At 49.7% G+C, this 25,890-nt stretch overlaps 1 protein-coding gene across 2 annotated transcripts; it reads left to right on the top strand.

Moving 5' to 3' along the window:
* The first annotated feature begins 74 nt into the window (after positions 1 to 74).
* Positions 75 to 20,399, top strand: WDR6 (WD repeat domain 6). 2 transcript variants are annotated; one of them, XM_075320734.1, is made up of 7 exons: positions 75 to 118; positions 1,565 to 1,687; positions 2,773 to 5,107; positions 5,891 to 5,989; positions 13,952 to 14,068; positions 14,517 to 14,632; positions 19,950 to 20,399. In XM_075320734.1, exons 2-7 carry the CDS (start codon positions 1,597 to 1,599, stop codon positions 20,369 to 20,371), a joined length of 3,180 nt encoding a protein of 1,059 aa, XP_075176849.1. In that variant the 5' UTR covers positions 75 to 118; positions 1,565 to 1,596; the 3' UTR covers positions 20,372 to 20,399. The 2 variants fall into 2 exon arrangements, with proteins under 2 accessions (XP_075176849.1, XP_075176850.1); XM_075320735.1 differs by having other exon boundaries at positions 75 to 122.
* Positions 20,400 to 25,890: the final 5,491 nt, after the last annotated feature.

Here is a 25,890-nt window from a genome sequence, read left to right as displayed (position 1 = left end):
TCCAATCAGGATTCAGCTTACATTCTTGACGGCTGCTGTGTTCTGCTTTGTGATAGGATGGGAAGACTGAGCGGAAGCACGTGACAGACCCGGAAGTGCAGCTGGAAAAATAATGCATGTGCGTGAGTATGACAGGCAGGCAGCTCACAGAGTGATTTATTCTTTAATTAAATGGACGATAATCGTATAAATATAGAGGAGAAACAGAAATAATGATGACTAGTAACAGTATAGAGCAGTGGGGCAACTCATAGCTATTCAAAACATGCTGTGACTTGTAGTTCGCCTCCTACTGTTATAATGGAGCTCTGCATGTTACCTTAGTGTGGTTGTGCACAACCTGGCCACAAAACTACAACTCCCAGCATAGCAGGGCACACTTGGAGTTGTATTGATTTGCAATGAAGAGTTTCAAGTTGAAGATGACTGCCCAACAGATAAATACTGTAAATTAAAGGGAACCTGTCAGGTCCAATATGCACCCAGAACCACCAGCAGTTCTGGGTGCATATTGATAATCCCTGCCTAACCATCCCTGTATACAATAGCATAGATAAAGGGATCTTTAGAAAAAGTATTTCTGTAGATCCTTTATGATATGCTAATGAGGCCAGGGACTAGTCGCAAGAGCATTGGTTCCCTTGGCTAGTTGGCCCCCTTAGCTTGTAAGCACGCCCCTGTGGGCGTGCTATCATGCTAATAAATGTGTTGCGTCAGAGGATGATCTCACTCACCTCTCTGCTACCATTGCTTCCAACTCCTGGACTTCGTCTCAGTGCACTTGATCCCGGACTTTCGGTTATGCGCACGTTGAAGCCTGGTGTACGCGTCCTGGCTACAAACTTGTGTAGTGCGCATAACCGAAAGTCCTGGATCGTGCGCACTGAGCCAAAGTCTAGCGTCAGACGCGATGGCAGCAGAGAGGTGAGCGCGACCATTGTCTGACGCTGTGCGTTCATTAGCATGTTAGCACACCCACAGGGGTGTACTTACGTGCTAAGGGGGCCAACTAGTAAAGGGAACCAACGCCCTAGCGACTAGTCGCTGGCCTCATCAGCATTTCATATGTAATCTTTAGAAATACTAAATTAATAAAATACTAAATCTCTTGAAATTTTCTAAGGATCTCTTTATCTATGCTACTAGATACAGGGTTGGTTAGGCAGGGATTAGCAATATGCACCCAGAACTGTTTGTGGTTCTGGGTGCATATTGCACCTGACAGGCTAATTTTAACATTAATTAAAGGGGATGTCCAGGGTTATAACCACTTCCATGAACAGCGCCACCTCTGTCCACAGGTTGCATGTGGCGTTATAGCTCCGCTCCACTCACTTCTACAGGACTGAGCTGCACGATGCATTGATAGAGATGCGCTTCTTTTTTCTACTTATTTTTTAAAGTCGTGTTTTGTTGTTTTTTTTTTAATCCTGGGAAATCCTTTTTAAAAAAATTTGGAGAAATTACAAATATCTGATTATAGGTAAAATGTTGCATCTGTGTTCAGGTGAAGATTGTGATATGTGGGTGATTAGTGTTGAGAAAATATTTTTTGTACTTCTAGGCTAATAGAGGCACTTGAGGAGACCTCTGTGGATGAGGCTTCACTGTAAGACCAAGATGGAGTCACAGCTACTGGTGGCTCCCATTACGGCACTGGAGTTTGTGGGTCACCATCTCCTGGCTGGTAAGTTCTAGTATGATATATGTAGAAAATCTGGGAATCCAGCTCAAAACATGCGAGGTTTCTTTATTCACCTAAAGTGCATAATAACAGCAAACATCACAGCAATTGATGATATATATAAGCTATGTATAGCTTGACTTGAGCCACATCTTGGTTTGTAGGAAAGCTGTGAGACAACAAATATGGCTGCCAATGAAGCTTCAACATATGTTTTCTCAGTTTTCCAGAGCCCAAGAAATGTAGAATGGGTGAGGAATGTAGGACAAGGTGCATGTCGTAATTTTAAAGTGAACCTGTCGGTTGCAATATGCACCCAGCACCACGAGCAGTTCTGGGTGCATATTGCTAATCCCTGCCTAACCGTCCCTGTATACACTAGCATAGATAAAGAGATCTTTAGAAAAAGTGTTTCTAAAGATCTTTTATTGTATGCTAATGAGCGAGGGCAGTAGTCCCCTGGGTGTTAGTTCCCCTTGCCAGTCGCCCACATTAGCAAGTTAGTACGTCCCTATGGGCGTGCTGTCATGCTAATAAATACTCAGCGTCACAGGATGATCTCACTCACCTCTCAAGCGCCATCGCGTCCGACACTGGATTTCGGCTCATTGCGCATGACCCGGTGTTTGGGTCATGCGCACTACTTCAGTTTGAAGCCAGGACGCGTACACCCGGCTTCATAGTGCCCATGACCCAAAACTCTGGGGTCATGCACATTGAGCCAAAATCCCCTGTCGGACTCGATGGCGGCGGAGAAGTGAGAGCTCATCCTGTGACGCTGCGTATTCATTAGCATGATAGTCCGCCCGTGGGTGTGCTAACATGCTAATGGGGGTGACTGGCTGGGGAACTAACCCCCAGGGGACTAGTCCACTCGCTCATTAGCATACGGTAAAAGATCTTTAGAAATACTTTTTCTAAAGATCTCATTATCTATGCTAGTGTATACAGGGACAGTTAGGTAGGGATTAGCAAAATGCACCCAGAACTTCTCGTGGCTCTGGATGCATATTGGACCTGACAGGTTCCCTTTTAACTGTATAATGTAAAGCTGTTTTATAATAGAGGTTGTGTGTTTTATTTCCTAGGTGAAGGCCCTAATCTGACCATTTATGGTTTGAGAAGCAGCAGTTTGAGCTCTCGGAGGCTTAAGGAGACCGTACTCAACGGTTACGTCATTCATGGAATAAAGACCTTCAGTACAGAAGACTCAGACTGTGCCGTCTTGTGTGTATTTGGAAGTAAGGGTCTGATTGTTTTGAATTTCAGCAACACAGATCAAGAAATAAGCCTGTCCAGAGTCTGTGAGGTCAGGGCGCTGCATGATTGGATCTGGGACATTCAGTGGCTTGAAGATGCCTCGCAGTCCACCACTTACCTTGGCATAGCCTTGGGTCACAACTCTGTAGCTTATTACGACTACAGGAAAGGTAAAATCCTGAAGGAAATTCACTGCTCGGAAAAATGCATCTTGTATTCTGCTCATTTTGTGGGAAGAACCTGGAAAGAGCTTACATTGTTCTCTGGGACTGTGTTCAACCAGCTCGTCATATGGGGAATGTGCGACCAAACCAATGAAGAAGGAAGGGTAGAGCCTCGAAGGAGAATAAGTGGACACAATGGTGTCATTTTCAGCATCTTTTACGAAGCGCAGAGGGGTGTTTTGGCTTCGGCCTCTGATGACCGCAGCCTCAGATTGTGGAACGTGGGCAGCCTTACCAGCTGCGATCCAGAAGTCCAGTGTCTCCTCGTATTGTACGGGCACCAAGCAAGAGTGTGGTCAGTAAGACTCCTCTCAGACAACATAATCAGTATTGGAGAAGACTCTGCTTGTATCATATGGAGCTATAGTGGTGAAATCATCCATAACTTCAAAGGCCACAGAGGCCGAGGGATAAGAGCTGTCGCCATCCAAGATCAGCTTAGTTTGGTGGCAACTGGTGGAGCAGACTGTGGTATCCGACTTTGGCAAATTAAGGAAAAATCTTCCCCTTCTTGCAGCGTATTAAATCTAAATCTAAATTTTGATGACTCCAAATTTGTTGGGGCCCCCAAGGCAATCCTGTTGGCAGATATAAATTGTCTTATGATCATGACGGACTATGGTTTTATATACACATATGATTTTATCAGCAAGCAATGGACCTTGGTACTGGAGGATATGAATTATAAATCGTATGGTCTCCTAGAGGTGGTCAAGTTGAGTGATTCCACCTTATGTGCCATAGGCAACATAACCGGCAGTGTTAAGATCTTCTCACTTACATCTGCTCCGACTTGTCAAGAGTTCAAGCCCCATGAAGGTAAAGTGCACAGTCTAACATGGGTTGCTCCATCTCCATCTTTAGGCACTTGCAGCCTGTTTTCTTCTGGTCCTAATGGAATAATGGTTTGGCTTGAGGTCACCTGTGTGTCTGGCGAAATCACATCTGTCACAGAGAAATGTAGGTATCTACTACCCACCTGCAAGCAGAGGTGGCACACCAGCATAGCATTTGTACCCAAAGAAGGTTTGATTGTCTGTGGTGATCGTAGAGGATCATTAATGCTTTTTGAGGTTTTGCAAAGTGCCTCCAACCCTCCAGAAGGACACGAAAAAGAGCCGTCTCATGTTCTTTTTGGCCTTCATGGCAAATTTGGTGTCACTTCGGTGGAGTTCCATAATGGCTTTGTGTACAGCAGTGGTCGCGATGGGTTTTACCGGCAGTTGAAGGTGGAAGGACGCCAGTTGGTCCTGCTCCGAAAACGTAAGTCTTGCAAAGGGATGGAGTGGATTGAAAGCCTGTCCTTCACCCCCGATGGAGATTTACACATCCTTGGTTTCCACTCCACAGACTTTGTGGTGTGGAGTTCAAGAAGTAATGAGAAGCTGCTTTGCGTTCCATGCGGTGGAGGACACAGGTCTTGGAGCTACAAGAAGGATGGTTCAAGGGAAGTTTTTGTCTACATAAAATCTGGTGATGTATTTGCCCACCACAGTCAACAGGTTGAAAGAATCCAGAATGTAGTGAAGGAACCCTTACATGGCCGAGAACTGACAAGTGTGAAGTACGTCGGGACGGTTAGTGATTGCAGCCAGGATTGTCTTGACATCCTTATCACAGGCAGTGAAGACACCACCGTTAATATCTGGGCCTTCGGGCCCAATCACTTTTATTGCCTTTCAACCCTAAGTGACCATCTCTCCAGTGTGAAAACTTTGGCTTTAGCCAGGACGGAGCATAAAGATGGTGTCCTTTCTACTCTCCTGTTCACTGCTGGGGGTAGAGCTCAGATTGAGGTGTATCGATTGTTTATTCAAGCAAAGGAGGTTAATGGAAGCCTTCCGTGTCAAGTCATCCACTTAGCTTCCCACCGACTGGATGAGCACTGGGATAGAATCAAGAATAAACACAAGATTCTGAAAATGGATCCGGAAACCAGGTAACCCTCCCGTAACACGGGGTCTGCCATCTGCATAGGGTGATGGGAGCTGCCGGCTATACTTATTGTAAAATAAAGGGATTCTCCAATATTGAAAGTTATTCCCTATCCATAGGACAGGCGATAAGTTACTATGCTGGGACCCCCTTTAAGGCCTCGATTCCACTAGGGTATCTAGGGACACGAGAGCATCGTATGCGATATGCTAATGACCCACAGCTCATGCTCTGCTGCGAGCATAAGCCAAGTGTCCTGCAACTGTGATCCGATCCTGCTATCGGATCACAGTTGCGGAGAACGGTGAGAGAGCACTTTCTCCCTTTTCTCCGCTCCCTTCCTGTGCGTGTATCTGCACTGCATTCAGATGACATCCAAGTGCAGTGCGATGTTACACACACACCAATAGACGTGAATGGGTGCGAGTGAGCCGAGACTCTATGCCAAACGCAGCGTGCTGTGATTCTTTTCGCATGCCAATCCGGCATGAGAAAAAAAATAGCAGATGGGCAGGGCACTGCCCCATAGTTTTGCACTGGTGCCAAAGCAATCCGATATTCTATCAGATTGCGCTCGTCCGTGTTAATCACAAGAGGAACCAAGGCCTAATACCTACAATGGCGCAGAAGGCAAGCACGTACACCTCTGCTCTATGAAATTACCTCGGGATTGGCGGAGATAGCATTATAATACTATACAGCATTTGACAGTTGCAGATTTCCCACTCTATGAATAACATGCTTTATATTTGTAATATCCCATGTTTTCCTCTTGTCTTTTTGTCAGATACATGTCAATTACAACAGTGGACCAGGTGACAGAAAGCATGAAGCCTTTATCCTCCTATGTGTATCTAGCCGCTGCCTGCAGTGATGGATCTGTAAGGTGTGTGCATATGACCTCCATTAAATTAACCATATTATTCCCATTAATTAGTATTTAAAGGTTTATTCTCATCACGGCGGCTCAGTGGTTAGCACTGCAGTCTTACTGCACAGGGGTCCTGGGTGGAAATCCCATCAAGGACAAAATCTGCAAGGAGTTTGAGTGTTCTCCCCGTGTTTGTGTCGGTTTCCTCCCACTCTCCAAAGACATAACGATAGGGAATATAGTTTGTGAGCCCCAATGGGGACAGAGATAATCACGTCTGTAAAACCCTGTGGAATTAATATAGAAGTGAGTAAAATAAAATAAAAAAAGTTATCGCTTATCAAAGGATAGGTTATTACTTGTATACATGGGGAGGGTCTACTGACTCCTAGAAGGGGGCTTTGAAATGGTCCAGAGGAAGGAGTCATGGCTACGGATGTGTGGCATTTGTTCTTTATAGAACTGCTGGAGAGTAGAGCGCTCGGGTCTTTTCGGCAGTCCCATAGATATTGAATAGAGCGGTGGCTCATATCCAGTTGCTTTTTCTGGGGCATTGTACTGAACAAATGAAGATCAGGACCTTTACAAATGTATGTGCCACATCAAGCACTTTAGGGCCTTTTAGGAAATAAAAAGTGTAAAGTGGCCAATCCCTTTAAACAGCTTCCATTGAACTCAATAATGAATTTGTCTTCAATAGGCTCCCTCTAGTGGTGGTTGAAGGTAAATTGTAATTTTTTTTTTTTTTTTTACAGTTTAAAGTATTATTCCCATAATTAAATGATACCCTGAGGTTTGTTGGGGAAAGGAAATTCCAGCATCCAGGTTCCAGATTATTTTAAAAAACGAATTTCTTTATTCCAAAGTTATTAAAAGGTCATTCCATATGTATAAAAACAAGTGGCAAAATTCAAACAGGTACGCGTTTCGGAGGGTTACCTCCTTAGTCTGAGACCTAATACCGGTTTGAATTTTGCCACTTGTTTTCTTTGTCGCTCCTGATTGGGAGACCCAGACAATTGGGTGTATAGCTACTGCCTCCGGAGGCCACACAAAGTATTACACTTAAAAGTGTAAAGCCCCTCCCCTTCTGGCTATACACCCCCCGTGGGATCACGGGCTCATCAGTTTTCATGCTTTGTGCGAAGGAGGCACACATACATGCATAGCTCCACGGTTTAGTCAGCAGCAGCTGCTGACTATGTCGGATGGAAGAAAAGAGGGCCCATACTAGGGCCCCCAGCATGCTCCCTTCTCACCCCACTTTTTGTCGGCGGTGTTTGTTAAGGTTGAGGTACCCATTGCGGGTACGGAGGCTGGAGCCCACATGCTGCTTCCTTCCCCATCCCCCTTGGGGCTCTGGGTGAAGTGGGATTTTACCGGTCTCCAGGCACTGAGACCGTGCTCCATCCACAGCCCCTGGAGAATCTGCTGGAATGGAGCTGAGTATCGTCAGGGACAGGGCCCTGCTACGTCAAGGTACTCTGTGTCCCCGTACATACCGCGCGCACACTGCAGCATTGCTGGGTGTGTTAGTGCGCCGGGGACAACAGCGCTGCGCGCTGGTGCCATTCCTATCTACAGCTCTGCTGAGTAGGGACATGTATTAGAAACTGCCGCGCCGGCCGCTGTTGTCAGTTTTTTCGCTGCGGCGCGGCTGGGACTTGTGGTGCGCCGGGGACTTCCGCGCTGGCCGTGCATATATGACGGCCGCGCTTATTACTCGAGTCCCCGGCTTTTGCGGCCTAGTTTCGTTTCGTTCCCGCCCCCAGGCCTGCCAGTCAGGGGAAGGGCGGGACGCTGTACAGAACGTCAGCGCAGAGGGCTGGAGTCTGCTTTGCATACTCCAGCCCTCACACTGGGCACAGTGGGACGCCAGTTTCCCGCACTTTGTCTGAGGCACGCCCACGGTCCGCCGCTCTTCACAGGACGCCGGCAGCCATTCCTGTGTGCAGTCTGAGCTGGAGAGAGGAGACTGGGAGACCCAGACACGGGATTCTGGCGACCACACACCCGCTTTTGAGCGGGCGGTAAGCAGCCCTCAAGGGCTGACCCCCACTGGTGCCGAAGTGTACATTGTATTTTTATGCTTGCAGCTATACATTGCACTGTACGGTCGCTGGTGATTCTCTGCTATATACCCTCCTAGATTACTCAGAGGAGACAACAGCATGTCGTCCGCAAAAAGCAAGGGTGCCAAGGCACGGGCTTTCTATGCTGCTTGTACCGCATGTGAGGCTGCTCTACCGGCAGGCTCCACTGACCCCCATTGTGTGCAGTGCTCGGCCCCTGTGGCACTTGCTCGGCCGGGGCCTCTGCCAGAGGTGACCCAGGCAGAACCTCCTGTGAATACTGTCCAGGTGACAGGGACGGAGTTTGCAGTTTTTGCTGACAGATTGTCTGTGACTATGACTAAAATTCTTGAAACATTGCAGTCTAGACCAGTAACTCAGGCCATGGGCACTGTTGAATCATTGCTCCCTGGTCCCCCTCAGTTGGAACAGCTCCGGGCTCCGGGGGTGTCACTTGCATCCCAGGGTGACGGCTCTGACACGGACGACAGTCCCAGACAGCCTAAACGAGCTCGCTATGAGCGGCCCTCGACTTCATCACACTGGTCAGGGTCCCAGCAGGAGGACCCTCTGTATGATGAGGCGGAGGTAGCTGATCAGGATTCTGATCCTGAGACCGCTCTCAATCTGGATACACCTGATGGTGACGCCATAGTGAATGATCTTATAGCGTCCATCAATAAAATGTTAGATATTTCTCCCCCAGCTCCTCCTGTGGAGGAGTCAGCTTCACAGCAGGAGAAATTCCATTTCAGGTATCCCAAGCGTAAATTAAGTACTTTTCTGGACCACTCTGACTTTAGAGAGGCAATCCAGAAACACCACGCTTATCCGGATAAGCGTTTCTCCAAACGGCTTAAGGATACACGTTATCCTTTTCCCCCTGACGTGGTCAAGGGCTGGACCCAGTGTCCCAAGGTGGATCCTCCAATCTCCAGGCTTGCGGCTAGATCCTTAGTTGCAGTGGAAGATGGGGCGGCACTTAAAGATGCCACTGATAGACAGATGGAGCTCTGGTTGAAATCCATCTATGAAGCTATCGGCGCGTCGTTGGCTCCAGCATTCGCAGCCGTATGGGCACTCCAAGCTATTTCAGCTGGTCTTACACAGATTGACACGGTCACACGCACATCTGCTCCGCAGGTGGCACCCTTAACCTCTCAAATGTCTGCATTTGCGTCTTACGCGATTAAGGCTGTCCTAGACTCTACGAGCCGTACGGCAGTGGCGTCCGCCAACTCCGTGGTTTTACGCAGAGCCTTGTGGTTAAGGGAATGGAAAGCAGATTCTGCTTCCAAAAAGTGCTTAACCAGTTTGCCATTTTCTCGTGACCGACTGTTTGGTGAGCGTTTGGATGAAATCATTAAACACTCCAAGGGTAAGGATTCATCCTTACCTCAGCCCAGACAAAACAAACCCCAACAGAGGAGGGGACAGTCGGGGTTTCGGTCCTTTCGAGGCTCAGGCAGGTCCCAATTCTCCTCGTCCAAAGGGACTCAAAAGGATCAGAGGAGCTCAGATTCTTGGCGGACTCAGTCACGCCCAAAAAAGACAGCCGGAAGACCCGCTACCAAGGCGGCTTCCTCATGACTTTCAGCCTCCTCTCTCCGCATCCTCGGTCGGTGGCAGGCTCTCCCGCTTTGGCGACATTTGGCTGCCACAGGTCAAAGACCGTTGGGTGAGAGACATTCTGTCTCACGGGTACAGGATAGAGTTCAGTTCTCGTCCTCCAACTCGATTCTTCAGAACTTCTCCACCTCCCGACCGAGCCGATGCTCTTCTGCAAGCGGTGTCCACTCTAAAGGCAGAAGGAGTGGTGAACCCCGTTCCTCTTCAGGAACAAGGTCACGGTTTTTACTCCAATTTGTTTGTGGTGCCAAAAAAGGACGGGTCGTTCCGTCCCGTTCTGGATCTAAAACTGCTCAACAAGCACGTGAAAACCAGGCGGTTCCGGATGGAATCCCTCCGCTCCGTCATCGCCTCAATGTCTCAAGGAGATTTCCTAGCATCAATAGACATCAAGGATGCTTATCTCCACGTGCCGATTGCTCCAGAGCACCAGCGTTTTCTACGCTTCGTTATAGGAGACGAACACCTTCAGTTCGTAGCTCTGCCTTTCGGGCTGGCGACAGCCCCACGGGTCTTCACCAAAGTCATGGCAGCAGTAGTAGCAGTCCTGCACTCTCAAGGTCACTCTGTGATCCCGTATTTGGACGATCTACTTGTCAAGGCACCCTCTCAGGAGGCATGCCAACACAGCCTGAACGTTGCGCTGAAGACTCTTCAGAGTTTCGGGTGGATCATCAACTTTTCAAAGTCAAATCTAACCCCGACCCAATCGATAACATACCTTGGCATGGAGTTTCATACTCTCTCAGCGATAGTGAAGCTTCCGCTGGACAAACAGCGTTCACTACAGACAGGGGTGCAATCTCTCCTTCAAGGCCAGTCGCACCCCTTGAGACGCCTCATGCACTTCCTAGGGAAGATGGTAGCAGCAATGGAGGCAGTCCCTTTCGCGCAGTTTCATCTGCGTCCACTACAATGGGACATTCTCCGCCAATGGGACGGGAAGTCGACGTCCCTCGACAGAGACGTCTCCCTTTCTCAGGCGGCCAAGGAATCTCTTCGGTGGTGGCTTCTTCCCACCTCATTGTCAAAAGGAAAGTCCTTCCTACCCCCATCCTGGGCGGTAGTCACGACAGACGCGAGTCTATCGGGGTGGGGAGCAGTGTTTCTCCACCACAGGGCTCAAGGTACGTGGACTCAGGAAGAGTCCACCCTTCAGATCAATGTTCTGGAAATCAGAGCAGTGTATCTTGCCCTACAAGCCTTCCAGCAGTGGCTGGAAGGCAAGCAGATCCGAATTCAGTCGGACAACTCCACAGCGGTGGCATACATCAACCACCAAGGAGGAACACGCAGTCGGCAAGCCTTCCACGAAGTCCGGCGGATTCTGACGTGGGTGGAAGAAACGGCATCCACCATATCCGCAGTTCACATCCCAGGCGTGGAAAACTGGGAAGCAGACTTCCTCAGTCGCCAGGGCATGGACGCAGGGGAATGGTCCCTTCACCCGGACGTGTTTCAAGAGATCTGTCGCCGCTGGGGGATGCCGGACGTCGACCTGATGGCGTCACGGCACAACAACAAGGTCCCGGTCTTCATGGCACGGTCTCATGATCACCGAGCTCTGGCGGCAGACGCCTTAGTTCAAGATTGGTCGCAGTTCAGGCTACCTTATGTGTTCCCACCTCTGGCATTGTTGCCCAGAGTGCTGCGCAAGATCAGGTTCGACTGCCGCCGCGCCATCCTAGTCGCTCCAGACTGGCCAAGGAGGTCGTGGTACCCGGATCTGTGGCACCTCACGGTAGGCCAACCGTGGGCACTACCAGACCGGCCAGACTTGCTGTCTCAAGGGCCGTTTTTCCATCAGAATTCTGCGGCCCTGAACCTGACTGTGTGGCCATTGAGTCCTGGATCCTAGCGTCTTCAGGATTATCTCATGAGGTTATTGCCACCATGAGACAGGCTAGAAAGCCATCCTCCGCCAAGATCTACCACAGGACGTGGAAGATATTTTTATCTTGGTGCTCTGCTCAGGGAGTTTCTCCCTGGTCATTTGCATTGCCTATTTTTCTTTCCTTCCTGCAATCCGGGTTGGAAAAAGGTTTGTCGCTCAGCTCCCTTAAAGGACAAGTCTCAGCGCTATCTGTATTTTTTCAGAAGCGCCTAGCACGACTTCCTCAGGTACGCACGTTCCTGCAAGGGGTTTGTCATATCGTCCCTCCTTACAAGCGGCCGTTAGAGCCTTGGGATCTGAACAAGGTTCTAATTGCTCTCCAGAAGCCGCCTTTCGAGCCTATGAGGGATGTTTCCCTTTCTCGTCTTTCACAGAAAGTGGCCTTTCTAGTAGCGGTCACGTCTCTTCGGAGAGTGTCCGAGCTAGCAGCGCTGTCATGCAAATCTCCCTTCCTGGTGTTTCACCAGGACAAGGTGGTTCTGCGTCCGATTCCGGAGTTTCTCCCTAAGGTGGTATCCCCCTTTCATCTCAATCAAGATATCACCTTACCTTCTTTGTGTCCTCATCCAGTTCATCAATTTGAAAAGGGTTTGCATTTATTGGATCTGGTGAGAGCACTCAGGATCTACATTTCCCGCACGGCGCCCCTGCGCCGCTCGGATGCACTCTTTGTCCTTGTCGCTGGTCAGCGTAAAGGGTCGCAGGCTTCCAAATACACCCTGGCTCGGTGGATCAAGGAACCAATTCTTGAAACCTACCGTTCTGCTGGGCTTCCGGTTCCCTCAGGGCTGAAGGCCCATTCTACCAGAGCCGTGGGTGCGTCCTGGGCATTACGGCACCAGGCTACGGCTCAGCAGGTGTGCCAGGCGGCTACCTGGTCGAGTCTGCACACTTTTACCAAGCATTATCAGGTGCATACCTACGCTTCGGCGGACGCCAGCCTAGGTAGACAAGTCCTTCAGGCGGCGGTTGCCCACCCGTAGGAAAGGGCTGTTTGACGGCCCTATCACGAGGTATTCTTTTACCCACCCAGGGACTGCTTTTGGACGTCCCAATTGTCTGGGTCTCCCAATTAGGAGCGACAAAGAAGAAGGGAATTTTGTTTACTTACCGTAAATTCCTTTTCTTCTAGCTCCAATTGGGAGACCCAGCACCCGCCCTGTTTTCTTAGGGTTTTTTGTTTTTTCGGGTACACATGTTGTTCATGTTGAATGGTTTCAGTTCTCCGATGTTTCTTCGGATTGAATTTGTCTTTAAACCAGTTATTGGCTTTCCTCCTTCTTGCTTTTGCACTAAAACTGATGAGCCCGTGATCCCACGGGGGGTGTATAGCCAGAAGGGGAGGGGCTTTACACTTTTAAGTGTAATACTTTGTGTGGCCTCCGGAGGCAGTAGCTATACACCCAATTGTCTGGGTCTCCCAATTGGAGCTAGAAGAAAAGGAATTTATGGTAAGTAAACAAAATTCCCTTCTTTATACATATGGAATGACCTTTTAATAATTTTGGAATAAAGAAATTAGTTTTTTAAAATAATCTGGAACCTGGATGCTGGAATTTCCTTTCTTCATATTCACACTTCAGTGGGTTCTGCTGATGTCCGTGCACTGGTCAGATTCTTATGGAACTCCAAGTGGGTGAGCTGGTGTTTTTTTTCTACTCCTGAGGTTTGTTGGGGTCTGACCACCCACCAATTCCAAGAATAGGGGCCTGAGGAAAGAAAAACAACTGTGGAAAGAATAGGCGCAAATAGGGTCTTATCCAGTAAACGGGTATGGGGTGAACATCTATGAGTCAAGAGGAGGATGACGTAATAAGTGTATACGTGGCTATTTTAGACATATATATATATATAGGAGCCTGCGGCCCCTTTTTTGCTGTATTATTCCCTGTATATTGTCCTGATGAAGGGGACGGATATGTCCCTGAAACGCGTAGACCTGAGAAAATAAAAAGGGATTTACTAATATCCTCCGGACTCCTGTGGTTTTGGCGCGGTATTTAAACCCGTTTTTCTCCTGCCTTTGTAATCAAGAATAGGGGCCTGAAATACCTGGCAGGAAATGACTATATAAAGATTACATAAACATTGCAGACCGGCGCTGTCTGCATCCGTACTGGTCAATATGGTGGAAGTCTCTAGATTTTCTCACATGGAAGCATTTTCAGCTGTATTCTCTTCTGTATAGTGGCAGAACAGTGACTGACAGACGGTATCTGCACATGTTCTACTCCTCTGCTGTTCTGCACAGAAGAGGACACAGATGATCACGTGGTCATGTGGGTTCATCTTGTACCCACCGCTAACTTTCTTTATTTGGATCCAGATCCAATGATTTGGATCATTTATTTAGCTTTTCTTGATTGTTTTTTTTTTCCTTAGATTCTTTGTGTTGAGGGAGAATTCTCGGCAGATGATATTGGTAGCCGAATCCTTTTACCACCAGCGCTGTGTACTGAAAGTAGAGACGTTCATACATACATTTGGCAACAAATCAAGGTAAAATTCCAGAAAAAAAAATGTTTCCTGTCTTGCATCAATAAGTATTAGGTCTTTTTTACGCTTTTTGGCAACTGAAATTGCTGCCGATCATCTGTTATCACCTGGGAACGCTGCTGGCAGTCAAACATCCTGTCCTGCAGTGACCTCTATTGGAGAAATGTGGTATTACATGGCCATAATGAAAATGATTTGGTGAGTCCTCCAGATTCTGGAGTCGTATATTATTAATTCTGACCAATAGAGGAGGCTCCAGCAGGGGTCCATATGACTTAGCAGGGCTCTCTTAAAGGGAAAGGTTTCTTTTTAAAAGTCATCCCAAATAAAAAAAAAAAAGGCCTCATTGATGCATTTAAGAAACCTGAGGATTTGCATTATCCCCATTACTCCATGTTGTAGCTTTACTATAGCCTGGCACCAGATGCATTTGTTTTCCCTTTTATTTCAGAGTCATGCTGTGCAGTGGCGCTACTGATGGTCACATTGCATTATGGGATGTATCTGTCATAATATCTGGTGCTGATATGATGCTGGAAAAAGGGGAAACAGATTGTCCTCTGCAAGGTAAGTCTATATATTATGTATATGGAGTGTCATTAGTGACAGTCACTAGCACTAAAATTCATATGCTGCAATCATAGAAAATATTTATTTCATTGTTTATTTGCTTTTGTAAATACAAAGTTAATCAACTTTTGAAATGGTCTTCATTAAAAAATGTCCATCATTTTGCTGCTACAAAGTGTCTAAGTCCGTTATCCAGGTCATTGCTCTTCAGAAATGTAACAAATTTGTCAAAGGTCCTCTTGACTTTATCTGCTCTCACCTTCTTTCAGTGTTAGGCTATGTGCCCACGCTGCGGATTTTGCCGCGGATTTGCCGCGGATTTTCCGAAAATCTGCAGCAGCGGCACTTCCAAGCCATTTCAATGGCATTTTCGAAATGCTGTGTCCATGCTGCGAATTTTTCCGCGGCGGATTTGCCGCGGATTTTGATCTGGAAAAATCTGCAGCATGTCAATTATTCTTGCGGATTTTGGTGCGGATTTTGGGTATAGAATGGGGGGAAAAAAAAAATCCGCATCAAAATCCGCGACAATTCCGCGGCAAAAATAAGGTGCGGATTTTCCGCGAAAGTCGCGGATTTTCATGCAGAAAAATCCGCAGGTACATTCTACCGTGGACACATAGCCTTAGAGATGACATAAGAGAAGGGGATTTACAGGGATCTGCAGTGGAAAAGGGAGGAAGCATGTAAAGTGTCTGGGAAGGCAGAGAAAAAAAAACTACAGGAGAGAAGTTGTGTTGATATTTTTGCTAATGAAAATGGCAGCACCCTGGATAGACACACAGCTCACATCCAAGCCTATATTACTGGGAGGAAAATACTGACCTCGCATCCAGCCTATACTACTGTGAGGAAAATACAGACCTGGCTTCCAGTCTATTTTACTGGGAAAGATTCATAGACCTCACATCCAGCCTATATTACTGGGAGGAAAACACAGAGCTTAAATCCAGTCTATATCACTGGTAGAAACACACAGACTCCACATCCAGCCTAAATTACTGAGAGAGACACAGGGATTGTGCATTTAGCCGATATTACTTGGGGGAAAATACTGACCTTGCATCCAGCCTATACTATGAGGAAAATACAGACCTGGCATCCAGTCTATATTACTGGGAGAGACACAGAGACTGCACATTTAGCCTATGTTACTGGGAGAGCTCCACAGACCTCACATCCAGCCTATATTACTGGGAGAGAGACACAGAGCTCACATCCAGCCTATATTACTGGGCGAGACCCACAGACCTCACATCCAGCCTATATTACTGGGCGAGACCCACAGACCTCACATCCAGCCTATATTACTGGGCGAGACCCACAGACCTCACATCCAGCCTATATTACTGGGCGAGACCCACAGACCTCACATCCAGCCTATATTACTGGGAGAGATCCACAGAACTCACATCCAGCCTATATTACTGAGAGGGACACACAGACCTCACATCCAGTCTATATTACTGGGAGAGACACACAGACCCCACATCCAGCCTATATTACTGAGAGGGACACATAGACCTCACATCCAGCCTATATTACTGGGTGATACCCACAGACCTCACATCCAGCCTATATTACTGGGAGAGATCCACAGACCTTACATCCAGCCTATATTACTGAGAGGGACACACAGACCTCACATCCAGCCTATATTACTGGGTGAGACCCACAGACCTCACATCCAGCCTATATTACTGGGAGGGACACACAGACCCTACATCCAGTCTATATTACTGGGAGAGACACACAGACCCTCACATCCAGCCTATATTACTGAGAGGGACACATAGACCTCACATCCAGCCTATATTACTGGGAGGGACACACAGACCCTACATCCAGTCTATATTACTGGGAGGGACACACAGACCCTACATCCAGTCTATATTACTGGGAGAGACACACAGACCCTCACATCCAGCCTATATTACTGAAAGGGACACAAAGACCTCACATCCAGCCTATATTACTGGGAGAGACACACAGACCCTACATCCAGTCTATATTACTGGGAGAGACACACAGACCCTCACATCCAGCCTATATTACTGGGAGGGACACACAGACCCCCACATCCAGCCTATATTACTGGGAGGGACACATAGACCTCACATCCAGCCTATATTACTGGGAGGGACACACAGACCCTCACATCCAGCCTATATTACTGGGAGGGACACATAGACCTCACATCCAGCCTATATTACTGGGAGGGACACACAGACCCTCACATCCAGCCTATATTACTGGGAGGGACACACAGACCCTACATCCAGTCTATATTACTGGGAGAGACATACAGACATCACATCCAGCCTATATTACTGGGAGGGACACACAGACCCTCACATCCAGCCTATATTACTGGGAGGGACACACAGACCCTCACATCCAGCCTATATTACTGGGAGGGACACACAGACCCTCACATCCAGCCTATATTACTGAGAGGGACACACAGACCTTACACTTAGCCTATATTGCTAGGAAGAAAATGCAGACCTCACATCCAGCCTATATCACTGAAACACACAGACCAGTGTCATAACAAATAGGTCGTAGTTTAGATCTTGAGGAATAGTAGATAGTAAAGAGGGCTGTTTGCGTCTGTCGGCAGGGGGAGGAGGGCAGGCTGTATGGCGTAGGTCTGTAGCAGTTATTCTAGTGCACACTCGTTCTGGTAGGGGAGGTAGTGATCGCGCATTGGTGCTAGCATACACTAAAGAGGCTCATTACACATTTATCAAGTGCTGAGTGATTTCCCCAGGGTTACAGGAAAAAAGATCATTTGATCCATGATACATAAACAACATATGGCTAAGGTAAAGAGGGTTCTGTGCATCCAAAATCCTGCCTGTTTAACCCCTTAGATGCCACTTTCAATAGGGATTGTGATGGTTTTGCAGAGGGAGGTGTGACATTAACAGGTATAATATACTGCAATACAGAGATATCGCAACAAATTAGAGGATTGCATGTTCAAATCAGCTAATGAGACTATAAAAGAAAAAAAACTCACCGCATATGCAAAATATTGCACTATTACATAAATATTTATTATTCATGTTAAAAGGCATACAAAGTGCATAAAAATGAACAAGTAATATGTACCCAAAAAAAAAAAGTAAATAAGGTAATAAGTTTTTATTGCACAAAAGTAGTGAATCATAAAAAATAAACATTGTAAGGCTATGTGCGCAGGCTACGGATTTACAGCGGATTTGCCACAGAAAATGTGTCTAAAGGGCACTTTACACACTGCGATATCGGTACCGATATCGCTAGCGAGCGTTCCCGCCCCAAGTCGGTTGTGCGTCATGGGCATACAGTATCGCTGCCCATGGCGCACAACATCGCTAACACCCGTCACACGGACTTACCTGCCCTGCGACGTCGCTCTGGCCGGCGATCCATCTCCTTTCTAAGGCGGCGGTTCGTGCGGTCTCACAGCGACGTCACACGGCGGCCATCCAATAGAAGCCGAGGGGCGGAGATGAGCGGCCGGAACATCCCGCCCACCTCCTTCCTTCCGCATTGCCGGTGGAGGCAGGTAGGAGATGTTCGTCGTTCCTGCGGTGTCACACATAGCGATGTATGCTGCTGCAGGAACGACAAACAACATCGTACCTGCAGCAGCAATGATATTTGGAAAAGGAGCGACGTGTCAACGAGCAACGATTTTTCACATTTTTGAGCTCGATGATCGTCGCTCCTTGGTGTCACACGCTGCGATGTCGCTAACGGCGTGACCCCGACGATATATCATTAGCGATGTCACAGCGTGTAAAGCCCCCTTTACATTGCTGCAGTCATTCCTCAGCAAAACCTAAGGCTATGAGCCCACGGGTACAGTGTCCTGCGGATATATCCGCAGGAGCTCTCAGAAATCCGCAGCACAACTTTTGTCTGTTTTCATGCTGCGGATGCACAGCGGAATGTCCTGCGGATATGGTGCGGTATTCTGCATTGAGGATACAGTACCATGGCTTCGGCACTACATCCTCAATGCAGAACAAGTGCTGAGTGATCGGGAGTTCATACTTACCTCCATCACGCAGCACTTCACTGTCCAGCCGTGTCTGCCCTGTACAGGAGAAGGTGGGCGGGCCTGAACTAGCTCCGGCTGTCACATGACCGGAGCTCGTGCAGGCCCCGCCCACCTCTTCCTTCCTGCTCCTGGGTCCACCGCGCTCCTGTGCACAGGACGGAGGAAGTGACTCCGGTGTCTTCTATCAAGGCAGGTAAGTATGGGACCCTGCGGAGAAATCCGCAGAAATAATTGTCATGCTGCAGATTTTTCCGCAGGGAAAAAACGCATTATTTTCGCTGCGGAAAAAAAACGCAGCATGGGCACAGCAGTCCCCAAATGCCATAGAAATGGCTGGGGACTCACTGTACTGCGGATTTTTGAAAAATCCGCGGAATTTCCGCGAAAAAATCGCAGCAAATTTTGCAAATTTTCCGCAGGGTGGGCACATGGCTTAAAAGTTTTATAAAATGCTGTGCGCACACTGCGTGTTTTTATACCTGTGGATTTACCCGCTGCGGAATAAATGAGCATGTTACTTCCTAACCGCTGCAAATCTGCACCAAACCGCGGTAAAAAATCATGCGGATTTTGTTGCGGTTTTGGTGCATTTTTTTACCGCAGGTGTGGGATTCTTTCAGAGGGTCCAGTTTTTCCATAAGAAAAAGTCACTTTCTAGTGCGCACATGGCCTAAGAACTCACAAAATAGAGCAGTAAAGTAATTTATACTGCACAGTGAATGCTGTAGAGACTAATCCCTAAAAGCAATAGTAGAACACCTTTTTATTAATTTACCCCACCACAAAAATACAAATCTTTCATGGATTATATGTATTCCCAAAAAGGTGCTATTAAAAGTACAGCTTCGGTGGTCGGGACCCACATCGATTTATGTTGGTATACACCCAGGGCAGAGCATGCAGGCCACTATTCTGTCCATTGTCTTTGAGACTGCTAGTGATACAGAGTGCATGACAGTCCTATGGAGAATGGAGCGGTGGCGCACATGGGCACTTCAGAGGTCTCGGGGTCGGTGGGCTCATCACCGATCTGCAAGTTGTCTTTTATCTATTATAGGATAATTTGCCCAATTGGGTATTACACTTTAATGCTTTCTTAAAGGAACACTCTTGATAAAATCGATGATGTTACACTCAGTGCTAGGACTCGAGGTGGAGTGTGACATACGGATTCAGAAAAAAACGCACTCTGTTGAATGCATTGTATGCAAAACTGGGGTAATTGATAATGAAAACTAATGAGAACTCTGCTCCTCACAGATCTGGGATCCGTTTGCTTTACTGCCTCCGTTCACCAATGTGGGATCAACAGTCTCTGTGTCCGGATGATTAAGGATGGACAATATCTGGTCGCCAGTGGAGGAGATGACAATTCCATCTGCGTGTCTTTGCTAATATTGGACCACAATGAAGGTGCCCAACTTCTCCGGTCAGTCTCTGCCAACTCTGCTCACGCTGCACATGTCACCGGCCTGCGCATCCTCCGAGAGGACCTCCTGGTATCAGTTTCTGTGGATCAGCGTCTGACTGTTTGGAATATTGGGGACAGTGATCTTAAACATGTGGCCACCAGATTCTGTCATGTGGCAGATGTGTCAGATTTAGACTGCTGGACACGTGGTGAAGGGCATCTATATGTGCTCTGTGGGCAAGGCCTGGAGATTGTGAAATGCGAACACTAGATATCTGTGAAATAAAGAGAATTTTGTTACTTACCGTAAATTCTTTTTCTTATAGTTCCGTCATGGGAGACCCAGACCATGGGGTGTATAGCTACTGCCTCCGGAGGACACACAAAGTTACTACACTCAAAACGTGTAGCTCCTCCCTCCTAGCATATACACCCCCTGCTAGCCAGACCTAGCCAGTTTAGTGCAAAAGCTGAAGGAGGACATCCACCCACAAGAAGAGACGGAGTAAAATCCGGCAGAACCGGGATCTCTGTCTACCTTTAAGGAGAATTCCCAGAATTGAAAGGTTATTCCCTATCGATAAGATTGAAGATAAAGAGAATTTTGTTTACTTACCGTAAATTCTTTTTCTCTGTCGTTTCATTGGGGGACACAGGACCATGGGTTATGCTGCTGTCACTAGGAGGCTGACACTAAGTAAACAGAAAAAGTTAGCTCCTCCCCAGCAGTATAACCCCTGAGCCGGAGGCGGGCTCAATCAGTTTTTTGCTTAGTGTCGTAGGAGGCTGATGTGGGCCGACTAGGCCCCCTTCAGCCACTTGATTTTTTGCGTTATTTTTTTCATTTTTTCTCGGCGACGCTCGTCGCTCTCATCTGTGGTAATTTTCTTTTTCTGCAGGTATCTTTTCTCTACCTCAGCTCTCGCAGCCCGTGTGGGTACCGCTCCCCTAGGTCGCAGAGGCTTGAGTTGTCGGGCCCTCTCCCCCGTCCAATTCCACGGTACCACTCCCCGGTTGGCACGCGGGGCTGAATTTTTCTGGGCACCCCTATTCACCCTGCGGTACCACCCCAAAGGGTCGCAAGGGGCATACAGCAGGGACTGGACCTCCGCAGCGCATCTGGAGTTTTTGGATGGGGCCCGCAACGCTGCTACATTTAGGGGCTTCCACCCCAATGGCGTCCAACTCCCTGCCTTCTTCAGCCTGCTTCCAGGTGCCCGCAGCCATTCCTTCGCTGAGCGGAGCACACAGGAGCATGTGCAGAGTCTCAGCCTGCACACTGGACAGCGCGCCGCGGATCAGGTAGGACCCCTACCTTCCCCCCCCCTCGGACGGCTGCAGAAATTGAGGCCCCGGTCTGGGCCTACTCGCCGGACTCCCCCGCTGCGTCCGTGGAGCTCCCTGCCGGCTCCGAGGTCGGGCGGCCCCGCATCGCTGCTGCGCCGCCGCCGCTTGCGGCCGGGTCCGCCGGCGCTGCCCCTGTACCTTTTAACAGCGCCTCCTGAGGTTGGCTCCGCCGGCGCTGCATCTGTCCGCAATGGCACCTCCGCTCGGCCACTGTCCTCGGTCCCCCAGGCCCCGTCCTCGGCGTGCCAGGCCGCATCCCGCACGGCGCGCCGAGGATCCTCTCCGCCGCCGCCTGCGGTCGGGTCCGCCGGCGCGGCCTCTGCCCGCGACGGTCCCTCTGCTTGGGCCCCGTCCTCGGCGTGCCCAGGCCGCATCCCGCACGGCGCGCCGAGGATCCTCCCCGCCGCCGCCTGCGGCCGGGTCCGCCGGCGCGGCCTCTGCCCGCGACGGTGCCTCTGCTTGGGCCCCGTCCTCGGCGTGCCCAGGCCGCATCCCGCACAGCGCGCCGAGGATCCTCTCCGCCGCCGCTGCGGCCGGGGTCCGCCGGCGCGGCCTCTGTCCGCCCCGGCACCTCCAAAATTTAGTCCCCGGCTTCGGCCCTGTCCTCGGCGTCCCCAGGCCCGCCTCCCGCACGGCGCTATTGGACGCCGGCCTCTCCGTTCCCGCCCTCGGCCGTGCTCCAGGCATCACTTGGGGGGTGGGGGATATTTTTTTCCCGCTCACAGCGTCCATTTTAAATAAAGAGAGAAAGAAAAAAAAAAAAAAAAAAAAAAAGAGAATGGGAATTTATTCCAGACTACTAGTCTGGGTTTACTGAGGCCTCAGCGTCACCTTATTTTTCCGGGGGAGAGACTAAAACACACTTTTCTTAGTGGATATTTTTTATTTTAGGTCGATTTTTATTAAAAATTTTACATACATGAGTTTTTTGCACCTTAACTCCTACAGTACTTTCGGGCACTTGTTTTGCTTCACCTTTTTTATATCGCGCTCCCAGCTCGAGTTTTTAGTTTAGTCCCCTCCGGCGGGTTAATGCCCTGTCTCAGGTCATAGATCCCCTCGCCGCCGGCCCTCGGCTTCGCGCGCATGCGCTGCGTCCCCGGCCAATACTCGGTTATACCTTCCATAGGTCTAGCGCAATCCCCTTGGGGAGGTGAGTCTCGTACCAGGGACCTTTCCTATGCTAGAAGCGGACCCGACAGGTCTCGTCTTTTGTGGCCCCCCTGTTTTCCACCTTATTCCCCAGGTCCAGACTGCTTTTTCTCCGGCAGTCTTCCGACCTCTCGGGTGATGGCCCAGGCTTTCCACCTCTGCTGGACTCCGAGCAGGACCTGGACGTTTTGGCGCATGTCTAAAGGCCTGCTGGAATTGGTGAGTCAGGCCGTAAGGCTACGGACAGCCCCCTTATCTCCATGCACGCAGGTCCCCCTTAAGTCATTTGGAGCGGACCCTGCTCAGACGACATCCAGAGCTTGCTGAGTTACCGTGTGCTCACAGTCAACTGCCATACACGAAGTTTACCAGCGGTAAGTCTAGTCATCGTCTTTATTCCCTTCTACAAAAAGGGGTCTCGGTGAGAATGGGCAGGCCACACTGGAGTCGCTGAGTGATCACAGACAACAACCAGACACGGCGTTTACCTGCGGTAAGTCGTGTTATTGTCATTATCATTCCCCCAGAGGGCTCTGGAGAGAGGGGGCATGGCACCTTGCAGACAGGAAGGTGCGGGCCCCTGCGGGTTTTCAGTGGACATCCAGTTCGCCGTGTGACTGCGTGAGCACGGATATTCCTCGGACACAATTTTTACCAGCGGTAAGTCCCTTATATTGTCTTACCCCTTCTCGTAGAGGGCTCCGTGATGAAGGGGCACGCTACCCTGTACTTCACCCGCCTGGGTTCCTCCTGGCTTCTCGTCCCTATCGTGACGCTCCGCAGGGCCTCCACGGTCACTCTACGCAGAGGTCCGCGCTCCACCTATGCCGATCCAGGACTGGTTATCAGCTTCTGTGAGTACCCTCTCTTTACAAAATCTGGTGTCTCCCCGCTACACGGCCTGAGCCTCTAACATCAGGGTGCCTACCCGTCGAGAGCTCTGACTCGGGATCAGGAACGCAGATTCGACGTCTAGGAAGTCGCTGACTTCCTTTCCGGCTCTCGGGATCGCCCCTTCGGAGATAGGCGAGTCCAGTTTATCCCCTAGGCTACGTCAGGGTAGACTGGCTACGTAAGGGAAGGGTACATCCTTTTCCCGGCATCGGCTCTGATGCACCAGGACTCGTTCCCTCACGTTAGGTTCGTCAGGAAACCTTTATCCCTACAACAGCCATCTCCGCTTTGCGTGGCTGCGGACCGTCCCAGCTTTCTAAGAGTGCTTGCAGGGATCACGATCCCTACGCATTCCCAGGCTCTCTCTGCCCAGGACCGACCGGGAGACCCAGAGTCTCCCTTCAAGTACCCTCGCCTTGAGGTTTAGACCATCATCATCACTTTTCGCTACTAGGGTAGCTGAGCTACAGGAAGGAGTCCTCCCAGACCCGGCCCGGTCCATCACTCCTCAGGCACGGTATTCGAGCCGTTCAAGGGTTGCTACTCCTCACGCAGGAGCAGTTTCCCTCCTGGCATAGGGTCCTGCGGCTCTTTGCCTCCCGCTCCCGTTTTTTCCCTTCGGTTTTTTGCTATGCGAGTCCTCGACAGCCTGTGGCGGTGTTAGCGATGGTGCACATACCAGATTTCATCCCGGACTCTCCAAAGGAACACACTGAAGAGCGGGGACAGGAAGGCTCCGTCTTCGAGGGTGACCGGCCAATTTCCTCCTAGATGACCAATCTTCCCAATCATCCCTGGGAAGATTCCCTTTCCTCCTCTGGAGCTTGTTATCAACCGTCACCAGTCTCCCGTACTAGAGTATGCTACCACACCATTCCTCGGCACGGTCCCGAGGGACACCCCTGGAGTGTCGTCTCCCCTTCAGCATTCCGGACTCGGAGCCATTCGGTTAGCCCGGTTACAATTTCTTCTCTGGGTTGTATTGTCCAGTCAGGTTCCAGTCGGACCATGCCACAGCAGTGATGCGCATCTTCCACCAGGAAGACGCAAAGAGCTTCATGGCAAGTGAAGAGGCCAAGAGGTTCTTGCTCTGGGACGGGCTCTTTCATTCGCCAATCTCGGCAGCACATCCCGAGCGTGGACGTTTGGGCGGCCGATTTCCGCGGTACGATAGGTCTCGCGTAGGTAAAGGACTCCAACATGGATATCAACAGCCAGATCTCTGGCGAAGGAAGACCTACAGTCGTGACTTTTTGGCCTTCCGATCCAACTCTCAAGTCCATGGTGCGTCGAGTACGCCACCTGCTCTGGACTAGAGGACGACGCCCAAGCCCGGTCGCGTTGCTTGTTCAGGCTCTCGTGCATCTTCCCGCTGCTTTCCATGTTCTCGAGGGTTCTCAAGAAGGACCTAGGCAGGCGATAGCTCGGGAGTGGCCCAGGCGAGCATAGCTTCGCATAACTTACTCATCTCCTCGCAGATGCCCCGTGGCTCCTTCCAGACCGCCAGATTCTTCCGTGTCGGGGCCCCTCTAGTCTTCCAGGACTCAGGAGTCCCAGGTTCCATGGCCTCACCAGTGGATCCCGGGTGCTGGCTCGGTCAGGTCTGTGAACAAGATGATGGCAGACATTGAGGAGGGCATGGAATCCAGTTCCCTCGAAGATTTATTTCCACGTGGAAAGAGCTCCCCCGGTGGTGTGAGGACCGCATCTTCAGAGACTTTTCACTTTCCGTCAATCAGGGCCTTCGCTCAGAGAAACGTCCATCTGGCTCGGCGTTTTTCATCGTTCACTAGAAAAGTGGGACCATAATCCAGTGATGAGTTTGCTCGAGGTACCCCTTTTTTCCCTGCTCCCACCTGTTTTGATAGGTGGGTTCCTTGTGGCCATCTGTTTGTTATCGACGGCATCAGGGCGGACAGCCCTCTCGTAGTCTTTTCTCCCCCTTTTTCCGCTCCGCCAGCAGGATAAGGGGGGGGTTCCAGCCAGAACCCTTCGTTTCTGTCCGAGACACCTCGGCTTTCCTTCCAGAAGAGGTCTTTAGGTTTCGTTTTTGTCGGTTCTAGGCTCCCCTCTCAGCCTGAAAGAGGCATAGTTCGTTCTAGGGCTGGTACGAGCCCTCAGTCTTTCGTGTCGGCAGGACACCATTTTTTTGTCGGTTACACCGACTGTCAGTCCATCCTTCCGCCCTTTCCCAAGAAGCATAGGCCGGCGCAAAGGGCCTGAATATCACATGGATCCTTTCCTCCATATGTGAAGACTATCGCATGAAGGTCGGACTTCCGCCGCGGTCTACCGAGCAAGGGGCACCCTTGCACGATTGGGCTCCGGACGTCGGTCAACCAGGTCCTCTGGTCCACCACCCGATCTAGTCGGCGTACCTTTGCTAGTTTCTAACAG

This window comes from Anomaloglossus baeobatrachus, chromosome 8 (genome assembly GCF_048569485.1).
Source record: "Anomaloglossus baeobatrachus isolate aAnoBae1 chromosome 8, aAnoBae1.hap1, whole genome shotgun sequence".
Lineage (NCBI taxonomy): Eukaryota > Metazoa > Chordata > Amphibia > Anura > Aromobatidae > Anomaloglossus > Anomaloglossus baeobatrachus.
Note: the sequence above shows the minus strand (reverse complement) of the source record. Positions and strands in the feature narration are given on the sequence as shown.